At 42.0% G+C, this 11,445-nt stretch overlaps 1 protein-coding gene across 1 annotated transcript in view; it reads right to left on the bottom strand.

Annotated features, from left to right (window-relative positions):
- Nucleotides 1-8,248: 8,248 nt before the first annotated feature.
- ADAM17 (ADAM metallopeptidase domain 17) overlaps nucleotides 8,249-11,445 on the bottom strand; it is a 160,281-nt gene continuing 157,084 nt past the window's right edge. The window contains exons 18-19 of the mRNA XM_030198883.1: nucleotides 11,029-11,085; nucleotides 8,249-9,954 (exon numbers count right to left, since the gene is read on the bottom strand). Of these exons, the coding sequence (XP_030054743.1) occupies nucleotides 9,604-9,954; nucleotides 11,029-11,085 (408 nt within the window). The 3' untranslated portion in view covers nucleotides 8,249-9,603. The remainder of the gene's footprint in view (nucleotides 9,955-11,028; nucleotides 11,086-11,445) is intronic.

Below are 11,445 nucleotides of genomic sequence, written 5' to 3'. Positions count from 1 at the left end.
TAAGATGTTTGCTGTATTGGGAAGTGGATAAGATGGCAGTGGCAAAGTACTCCCATCACTTTTGATTTGGTCTTAGATACCATTAGACTACAGTAGAGGATCAAGAGAAAATTGCCTTTGTGACAACTGTATGGGCTTTTCCAATATACCAGTGACTTTTCAAAGCAGGGCTGCTGGCTTCACCATTAGTAAAGCAGTGGCTCAGAGCATCAGGTGATAAAGGGCACCAAAATCCCCAGCCTACCACTTCACCACCAGTGCCTCGCATAGTCTAAAGGTTACCCTTTCTCTTCCTCACTCCCTTTTCCTCTGTCCTGTACACTTGCACTTGGTGCCAGTGGCAGAAACATTAACAAAATGTGGCTTTTGGCCCATTCCTGTGTCTTCCCTCTGCCAAGTTTTGCCTCCTCTGCTGCAATTTCCGGTGGGCAGATGGAAGATGCAGGGGTGGGCTGAAAGCTGCCATGCTACCACTGCTGGCAACCAAGGTACAGTGTACGGGACTGTGGTAGAAGAGGGAGGGAGAGAAAGACTAGTCCAGGGGGAGTGGGGGGAGGCACCAGGGATGGAAGCAATGTGGGAGGAGGGGCACTGGAGCAAGTTGGCTTAGGGCACCATAATTCCCCTGCTTCAAAGGGTAATAGAATCATGATCTTACACAAAATCTAAAAGCAGTGGACATCCTTGCACACTTAAATGGCTATTTCTACAAAACCTGGTCAGAGCACTTAAAAGGGGTAGGAAGAATTCTATAAACCACCTACCCTCCTCTCCTCCTTCCTGTACACACTAATTGATTTGATTACTTTATTTTTGTCTATTAGATTGTAAGCTCTTTGAGCAGGGACTGTCTTTCTTCTATGTTTGTGCAGCGCTGTGTACGCCTTGTGGCGCTATAAAAATGCTAAATAGTAGTAGTAGTGGGTACAAATGTCAGTTTGTATGAAAATAGTTTCTTGGGGCAAACACTCAGTGAGAAAGCAAGTCCCTTACCTGTAACAGAAGTGTTCTGTAGCAAGCAGAAAAATGCAGTCACATTCCAGGTAACATCATTGATAGAGCCTTGTGTGCCAGAGTATTACTAAAGCTCAGAAGAGTCTGAATGTGTGGTGGCTGCATTGACCCCATGCCTTTGGAGAGGTGATATTTATTTGGCGTTATTGACCACCTTTGTGAAGGAATTCACTCAAGGCAGTATCTTCTCCTAGGACAGAACTATTGATAAGGTCCTCTGTATGGATATTGCAGCTGTTTCTTGGGCTGGATATTTTGATCCTGTGGCTGGAATAATCTTTCACCTGAGAAACATTTTGAACTTTCTCACCAAATAAGCTGACCAAGGTGCATCTGACCTATTGTGAAGTTCTGCTCTAAGCCCTGATTCCTGCAACCAAGCAGTTTCACATGTTGAGATTTCTGCTGTTCTGGAAGTGATAAGCTGAGCAGATAAGATGGTATGTGAATTCCCAAAGATGTTAAGTGGAGTGAGGTAACTTGGTACTGTAGTGGAGATGCAGAGGCAAAATGATCCTCAATAAGTTGTACTATAGGATCCTGAAAGTGGAGCATCTGAAGTTGGTGTGCTATGATTTTTAGAGTTTTCAGAGTATTGAGCTCTGATAAGTTATCTCTTGTGGAATCCAAAAACCTATCCTTTCCAGGAGGTCCATAGATTTGCAATGTATAATCTTTGTGTTTCTTTAAAGCTGCTTCTAACACTACTGATTAGTAGGGAAGTTGATGTTGATCATGTCCTTCCGCTTCCTATGCATTGTTTCCTTGTGTTCAGCCTCCATTTGTCTCTGGGGCAGAGAAAAGAACTTGTAAAAAAAAAAAAGTTCTAGTCATCTAGAAGAAGGCAATATGGACGAAGGAGTTTTCCAGTTGGATAATGATAGGTCTTGAAGGAACTTGTGCCTTGCCAGAGCTATTATTTCTTTAGCTGCAGAATATGATTGAAGCATAGATCTAGTCCCTCCTGACCTCTGAAGATTGGGGTATGGCTAGGGAGATTATCTTTTGCCCAGATTTGGAATATGCATATTCTTCAGAAATTTGACCTTGATGCTTCTTTTGGGGGGGGGGGGGGGGGGGGGGGGGATTTTTTTTTTTTTTTTTACATTTGTACCCCGCACTTTCCCACTCATAGCAGGCTCAATGCAGCTTACATATTATATACAGGTACTTATTTGTACCTGGGGCAATGGAGGGTTAAGTGACTTGCCCAGTCACAAGGAGCTGCCTGTGCCTGAAGTGAGAATCAAACTCAGTTCCCCAGGACCAAAGTCCACCACCCAAACCACTAGGCCACTCCTCCACTGTTTCTAATGGTATTTGGTCCCAATGGCAGGAACACATGAGATTCCATGTAAGATTGATCTGAAGGCAAATGGGTATGCTGAGGAAACCAGCTAGGTTGGGGAGAGCAATATGGAGTCCTGCACCTGTAGTCTATGCTGCCAGAGATGGTATAGTATCTGTTGCTTATATGGTAGCACTAGCCTATACAAATTCCCTGAGGAAGTGGAAAGCTGATTCAGCAGTCAGAAAAGAGAGATGAGGTGGAGGGAACCACAAGGCAACCTTAACCATTGGACTATATAAGGCAATAAAGGGCACCAAAATCCCTAGCGTTAGACTTCACCTGGTCAAATGTTTAAAGCCTTCTCTTCTCCTCCCTATAGGCATGGTGTCTCTCCTCTTGCATCCCTGTCTCAGCCTCGCCCCCTCCACACCTCCAAATCCCAGCATCACTCACCTCTTCCATCCATGCTTTTGTAAACCTTGCACCAGTTGCTGACAACAGCTGGAACAAAGGCTGCTTTCAGCTAGGCTCTGGGTCTTCTTTCTGCATCCTTTGAAGCAATTTCATGTGGACAGAACATGGCAGAGGGAAAATCCAGGGACTGGCTGAAAGCAAACTGTATTCTGGCTGCTGCTGGTAACTCACAAAAGGTTTACAGATGCTTGGGGGGGGAGGGAGGGAGGAAAAGGAATGACACCAAACCTTGGGGGGGGGGGGGGGGGAGGTAGGTAGGTGAAGGAAGACCAAAGCAGGGGTGCAGTTTCAACAGAAGGGCAGTCATGTTGTGAAAGTAAAAGCAGATGGTGCTATGGTTAATAAACTAATAAATTCCACAGGTGAGGAGAAAGAAACCTGAGCACTTGTAAAGAAAAAAACAAAGAGGCCTGAAGGAGTGCTGTTCACATGTTTGCAGCTGTTAAAGACTGGTAGGGGTTGAGAAGAAGCAGAGGCAGAGCAGGAACCTCCGCGAATGCTCAGAGAAGTCAACTTCAGATTCTTAGAGCTGAAGAAGTACTCTGGCATACAAGACTCTTATGGATGACCACCTAGAGTATGCCTGCATCCCCTTGTCCACTCTACGTAGAAAAGGCTGAAATCCAAACCACAAAAATTGAAAGTGATGAAGTGGAAGATTGACAGAAACCTGGAAGAGATGCAATCATTTATAGGACTGCATAGAGTTTACAAGAGACTTTTATTTCATTTTGCAGACCAGGAGGCCCCTTTATTATGAATTATAGCAACTGAACTGAGTTATTTTGCCTGGACCACTCACCACCAAACAGCATATTATTGTGTTTCCAATTTTAGTAGTCTATTTTAGCATCCTGGAAAGGTAAATTGAAATACATCCCCCACTGGTACTCTTTCCTCCATGATGCATGGGGTTTCTATCAACAGATTCTAGTGTGCACAGATTACAATTTGTTTCCTGCTGAACTTATAATCTACTTCAGTCTGAGTCACCCTTATCATATATTCCACCACCAAATGAACCCAATTTTGATGATAATTCTACCCTGGAATTAGTGTCCATATCTTCATTTGGTTCTTACATTCTGACTCTATAATCTTATATATTAAAATTTCTACACTGTAAAATCTGAAAATATAAATATATTTTTTCCATTCTTGTTTGTAAACAGAGAAGCCAGAGTTCAAAACCTGCTGATATTCCTTGGGCAAGTTACTTTGCCCTCCATTGCCTCAGATAAAGCTTTGGAGGACAAAGGAAATATCTATTTTACCTGAATGTTTTTCCTTGAGCTACCACTATGGAGTGAAATCCAAATTTAAAAACACACCCCATCTTATTATTGGATTCACCACTGCTGGAAGCAGGATACTGGGCTGGATGGACCATTGGTCTGATCCAGTATGGCTGTTCCTAAAATCAAATATCAAAACCTAATCACAAAAATGCTCTAACCAGTGGCTTTAGCCCAGAACACCATATATATAATAAATTTAAATAAAGGAAACCTCAAAAGCCTGGGGCACCTACAGAGATGGTCTTCCCCTTAAGTAGGCTCTCATCACGGGTTTCAATAAAACCTTTGAAACAAACTGCAGTGCGAAACAACTCCCTAATGGAGAAAAAAAAAACACTGCAGTAAAAAAACAGAGGAAAATCTTAAATGATCATTTAAGATTCTATCTAGTGATTTGTAGGATATGCTAATTATGGAGGTCTTTTATTAAGGTGTGCTAGAGTTTTTAGCTCATGCTAAAGATCAGCTGTCGCTAAACACCAATACATCTGTGAAAAGCAAATTATTCCCAATGCATTTGGGCACCCTTTCGGAATTCTTTAACAGCACATGCATGTAGCAGAGTACTGAACCTTTAATGTTCGTGATATATCCTTCTGTAGTGGATGCCTCTTCTTTATTTGTGGTAGGGGAGGGGACAGTATAGGGAATGAGTGAGCTGGGCTCCCTGCTTAAGCACTATCATTTCAGTGGATGGACTAAGTAAGGGGTTGTAAATAAGTGGGAAACAGCCAGGTGCAATGGAAGCCCAGAGGAGGAAGACAGTTTGGGGTCAGAAAGCAGGTCAAGCCACAACAAAACGTGTGTACATTTTATTCTGAAATAGAAAAATCAAAACATTTAAGGCAGCGAGAACAGGATATAAGAGGCAAGCAATAGGCAAGTCACTGCAGCTGTTACAGTAAAGCAGAAGTATTTTAGATAGAAATGCAGTAATCATTAGCTTAAATAATTAATTCATAATTCTGTACAAAAATGTTTATTAGAACATACCAAAAATTGTTATACAGAGCAATACCTAAAATCTCATTTTTCTTCTTCCCATGTAAAATGTAAACCAGTACATCTATTCAGAAACAATGTAACCATAGCAAGAAAAATGTCTAGTTAAGATAAGAATACCATAAGGCACAAATTCAAGTATGTTTCGCAAGCATCCATGAAAACACCAGTCAGTCTATCACAGGTTAATCTTTGTCAGAATGACAAGTTGCATAACATTTTCTGAGTGTAATCAATGCACAGCATTTGCATGTTTCGGCTAATTCTGTAATGCTGAGGGGGCCCAAGCACCAACCCTTAAGTGCTGCAAAGGGGGTCTGGTTTGTCCTGAAAGCCTGGAGGGTCAGAGGACACCACCATCCCTATCCTAGAGCACAGATTCAGACTTTTGAGGTCTAGTCGCTCAGGAGGCAGTTCTGCCCTGCAATGGCAAAAAGAAGCAAGTGCCTGTCCTTATGGAAGCATTTGCTTCTTTTCGCCATCCAGGGCAGAGTTGTATACAGTGTGATTTAAGAACCAGATTGATTAGTATATTTTGGCTATCCTGAAAATTTAACCTGTCTGGGGCCTTCAAGAACTATAGTTGTTCACCCTACCCTGGAAAGTTCATCTATTAAAATAAGACACTCCAAGCAGAAGAGACATATATACTGCATAAATATGCTCTTGTCGGGAAGTACAAAACTTCATTTTGTAAGCCTCTGGACTACTCTAGAAATAACGACACTAATAGAAATGAGGCAATTTCTCCATCATTAAAATAATCAATCTGCTTGATTCAAATTAGCTGTCAAGGAGGCCCATGTGATCAAAGACATCATTGTTATGCAAGCCATAGAAGTGTTATGCTTATGCAGTATTATCATCTCATTTTTATCCAGTAGCCTTGTCAAAGAACAGTTTGGATTTACACAACATCTGTTAAAATTTAAGGAGGACCTTAGCATGCTTTACAATATAATATTTTACCAGTGTACTTGTGGGGTACATATAAGCTGGTCCTGCTTTACCAAAGGAGATAGGATGGCATTATTAAATGCAGTTGGAGCTGGGTAAAATGCAGCAGAGCAATATCACAAGAGCAAGTGGCAAAAGGGTATGTTATACTCAAACTCTAGGATTTCTCCTCACAATTCAGTTCTCAAAACCTGTTGCCATAAAGCACCTTACATCCTCTACGTAGTAGAGGAGTAGCCTAGTGGTAAGTGCAGTGGACTTTGATCCTGGGGAACTGAGTTCGATTCCCACTGCAGCTCCTTGTGACTCTGGGCAAGTCACTTAACCCTCCCATTGACCCTGGTACAAAATAAGTACCTGAATATATGTAAACCGCTTTGAATGTAGTTGCAAAAACCTCAGAAAGGCGGTATATCAAGTCCCATTTCCCTTCCCTGCTACATTTTCCATCACAGATCTAATCGTGATGAAACTACGCCATTTCAGTTAACATGAAAAAACAGACAAGCAATTACGGAAGGACCAAAATATTTTAATTCTTCTTAGAAATCACAAAAAATTAGTATATACTATTTTTTCTCTGTAAATTACCAAACTAAATTAAGGGCAAAAAAAAATAAAAGATAAGATTTTGTCTTGTTTTTTTAAAGGCACTTTTTGAAAATTATATCAGAAAAGGCCAATTTTCTTCCATGATCAGGCCCAGAGCTTTAAACATTAAATGGGTACACACACATAGGACCCGATGATCAATGCCCTGTGCTTTTCTGAAACAGCGCCATAAAAAATAGCGCTGCAACAGCATGGGGAATTAACTCCTCATTGATCAATGTTAATAACATGCAGATTTAGGTGCTTATTAGCCTTGATCATCAGGAGATTGCATGGAATGCACTCAGGCACAATCTTCCTGCACTTGACAGGTCTGGGCTGTCGGACCTGTCAAACATTCCAAGGACCCCTGGACCCCCCTCCCCCAAAGGCAAGGCTCTGGTGGCCTAGTGCCCCCCCTACACCCCTCCCAGACACCAACACCTAACACCCCTCCCTCAACAGAAGAGAGAGGTCGCCAAACCTCCAGCCTACACCTGGTGGTCTAGTGGCCCCGAACCCTCCCCCCCATGAATTTAGATGCCAGAGGAGGGAGTAGCACTCCCTCCTACTTCCAGCGCAGCCTCCAAAATGGTGGCACCCTGCCCAGTGCATCCTGGGATGTGCTGGGTGCAGCTTCCCTACTTATAAGGTATGGAAGCCCCAGCCAGTACATCCCAAGATGCACTGGGCAGGGTGCTGCCATTTTGGAGGTGGCACTGGAAGGAGGAGGGAATGCTATTCCCTCCTCCGGTATCTAAAAGTACGGGGGCACGGTTCAGGGCCACTAGAGCTCCAGCTCCCCCCTCCTGTGTCGTTCAGGGAGAGAGGGCACTAGGCTACCAGGGCCTTGCCTTTGGGGGGGGGGGGGTCTGGGGTCCACTGGAATGACGGTGACAACCTGGGCTGCCTGGCATGAACAGTGGGGGGGGGGGGGGGGGGGCAGTAATAGCATCTTAACCCTAACACTAGCTCTGAGCTGGCGTAGGGTTAAGACGCTATTCCAGCCGTAAGATCAGAGTGCAGTGTTCTGATCATACGGGAGGAATATCGAACAGCTACATTTAAATATAATTTAAATGAGCTCTGAGGTATTCCCTGGCACAATCACATCAGACCCTCTGATCATGCCGTGCTGGTAAATGCGGGCACTAGTCCAGCGCTAGCGGCCTCTAGCGCTTGCATTTACCTTTGATCATCAGGGCATTAATGAGAGAGAACTGCTAGTAAGTAGGACCAATCCCTCTGTTCCACATGTATAGGATTCTAGTGCTATGAACTATATGCTTGGACGTGATTAAAGAGATTTTTTAAATACTATCACAAACTCCAAAAGGAGCCAATGCCTTGGCGAAGGAATCTTCCAGAAACTAAAGTGCATATAAATTCTAAAAATTTTGAAAAATTTGTGAAAACTGATCAACAGAATCTCCCTACAGTGGATTGTACTTTACCCATATTGCTCTGTTGCATAGAAACTCACATTTCTGGAATATCTGTCATTTAAACTGATTTTGTTGATGCTTAGTTTGTAATGCTCCAGACGACAGGATGCATCATTTTCCCTTTAGAAAGCGAGATAAACTGATACAAAGGCTAAATGTATGCAATTTGTTTTTAGCATAATCTGAAATCTTTGTATTCATTTCTAAATGAAACATAAAAAAGGGCCAGCTCAGTGGCATTGCACAGCAAGAGGCTTCCTTGGCTCAGCTGGGGCCACTGACACAGTGTTTACAGCCCCTTTGGGAGGCTGCCCCAGCATCACACAATGGCCAGACTAACAGTGCATGTGTAGTTGTGTTCTAGGAGCCACAGTACAGCTTCTGGTTAAGGGTTGTGACTGCAAACAGTTGACAGGGAGAGGATAAAATCTGATGATCAATTCCCTGTGCTTTTCTGAAACAGCGCCATAAAAATAGCGCTGCAACAGCGCAGGGAATTAACTCCCCATTAATCAATGTTAATAACATGCAAATTTAGGCACTTATTTGCCTTGATCATCGGGAAAAAGCATGGAAGATTGTGAATGAAGACAGCCCAGCAGAAGCTACTCTGAGCTGGAAACCCAAAGAAGCAGAAGGAAACCATGGGCTAAAAAATTTTAAATAAATAAAAGGAAAGCTATTGGCAAACAATTTACACCAGTACACTATAATTTTTCTGTAAGTAAATTTGTTTCTCCTGGTGTATAACTGCATATATAAAAACAGAGACTTTAGAATACAGTGTGCAGTCTTCCCTGTGTTCACAAGTATCTTAAGTGCTATCCACTATATTCTATAGAGACCTTTATAATGTCTATCAGATCCATTCCATCTTTATCAGAGCAAAAAACAAAACATAGGCATGACAACAGTGAGTGAACCACAATTCAAAACCTAGGAAATCTGGGCCTTTTTTCCTACTTAAATCTAACGCTGTGAAAAAAATCCAGTGATAAGTACCTCCTTATAAGTAATTAATATGCACTCTTTTCTCCCATTCTTCGTATATGGGTAAAAAAGCTAAGTGAAACAAGCCTGATTCTATTTCTGTCCGATAGGAAATACCAAAATTGCGTGCAGAGGCTTTGGATTATGACTTACTATTGCAATTTTTTTACATCTCTACCAAGAGTTACAAAACAATAACAAAAATGTTAACACAGAGTCTAATACCAAGATAAATTACCTGGTTTTGCACCACAGGTTGAAGGAAATGTTAAGGGCTGAGAGCATAGAAAAGTAAACCAAATCAGAAAAGCTTTTACAAAAGTTAGACATGTAATACTAGGGCAGATTAAAGTCTTTAATAAGGAAGGTCATACACATGACCAGCATCTGCACAATGTCACTTCCTTATCTTTTCCCATTATCCTTGCCCTAGCTCACCCTCTCCGTCTCCCCAAATATAAATTTGTGCTCATATAGTGAACTGGATTTAGATTCAATTTGTGAAACTTTACTTTGGACAAGGCATTAAAAAAAAAAAAAATCAGCAATCTGTTTCTTTGCTGTCAACTCGACTTTGGCGTTGTAATTTAAAAGAGGAAGCTTTTTCACTCCTGATAATTGAATGATCAGTGAGATCCTCAAAAGATTTTGCAGCCGAGCTGCTGTTTGGGAACAGGTCCTCACTGAAATCATTGTCCACCTGAGAGTCCATGCTGGGGTCCTCCTGAATGGTATCCATTCTCTGGTGGTCCAGCTTTGGGGGCGCAGCTGCAGGGGCCATGGCCAGCAGTGGCTGCATGGACTGGAAGCGGCTGGCAGGCTGGGCAGCAACAGCATTGGGTTTGACGAAACGAACGGATGCAGAATCCATGCTGCTGAGCATTTCAACATTCTGGAAAAATACAAAGACCTTGGTAACCTGGGGAAGTTAGCTCTAACGGAACTCCTTGAGGTGATGGTGGTGGAAGCTTGCCTCCATTTGGCACAGGAGCACAAAATCTACACACTTGAATAACTTTTTAAGCCTTCTCACTGGAATTCATTACACATGTTACACTCTATTTAAGTCAAACCGTGACCTCTCAAATACTGTAGGGTGTTTTGCAGGAGACAAAATTAGGTGAGCAGTATTATTTGGGTTTGCTTTATTAAACAAATTGATAATGGATAAGGCATACTGTAAAACAGGGCACATCAAATCAGTTAGGTTTTCAGTGTATTCATAATGCATATGCATGAGGGAGGTTTCCATACAACAGAGGCAGTACCTGCAAATCTGCCTCATGCCTAATCATTGTGGATATCCTGAGAACTTGGCCTGCTAAAGTTGCCCTGAGGACTGGATTGGGAACCACTCCTATAGAAAAATATATGCCCCAAGAAAGCTGCCAAACATACACTGCTCTTTGTACTTAATTGTGTCGCCCGTTGGCAAAAGCAATAATCAGAAGAAGATAACAGGGCCTCATGCAAACAAATCATCCTTCATCACTAAAATGGCAAGAAGGAACAGCCCCGTGACTCTCACATTTCTCAGTCAGCATGACTGAACCCAATGGAACCTGGACTAGGTGAATAGCAAGGGCATATTTTCATTAATAGCGTAACTCAACTGAAGGTATTTCCTACATACATTTTACCTCACCACCGAGGGTATGTTCATTTTAAGGCCAAATTATTCTGTCTTGCTACTGTCCTTAATACCCAAGTTCCACTGCAGTTCTACATTTCACTGCAGCTGAGTTTGACATGAAAATAATTATCAGTGCACTTACAATACAATAAATACATCTTATAAGATGAAGATAAAAAGGAGTATTTGTCCCAGATGAACTTTGCTGATTTTTAGCAGGGAAGAGGAGGACCTTGTCTGTGTCTCAGTGGAACAGGCTCTCATCAACTAGCTACTCAGGAGAGCTGGTGAGACAGAATCAGTTTGCTTTCTACTCCTCTGTATCATACTTACACTTGGGTAAAACAATGATTTTGTATTTTCTTCATACTGTTTATCTAATTTCTTGTCCTAAAGAAATAAGGGGGGGGGGGGGGGGGGGAGAAAAAAAAAGAGAAAAAATCAGCCTCTTTCCAGTACGTGCTGCTGGCACACAGTGCATCACTACGTTAGATCAGTAAGCAATTGGGATCTCTAACTCTTTAAATAAAGGAATAACCAAATTCACAGGTTTCAAAAGCTTAAGTACAAAATTTACTTTTCTTGATTTCCAGTTGGGAAACATGCTGAAGACAAATGAGAGAAGGCTTTGAAGTTGAGATCCATACCCTATTACACATGTGAGCATTGGTTTTATAACACTTATTAAAGTTTTGCTGGTTAATGAGAATATATATCAAAGCTTTATATTAATGTCAGAGGTACATGTTG

Source organism: Microcaecilia unicolor, chromosome 3 (genome assembly GCF_901765095.1).
Source record: "Microcaecilia unicolor chromosome 3, aMicUni1.1, whole genome shotgun sequence".
Lineage (NCBI taxonomy): Eukaryota > Metazoa > Chordata > Amphibia > Gymnophiona > Siphonopidae > Microcaecilia > Microcaecilia unicolor.
This window is presented reverse-complemented; position numbering and strand designations above follow the sequence as displayed.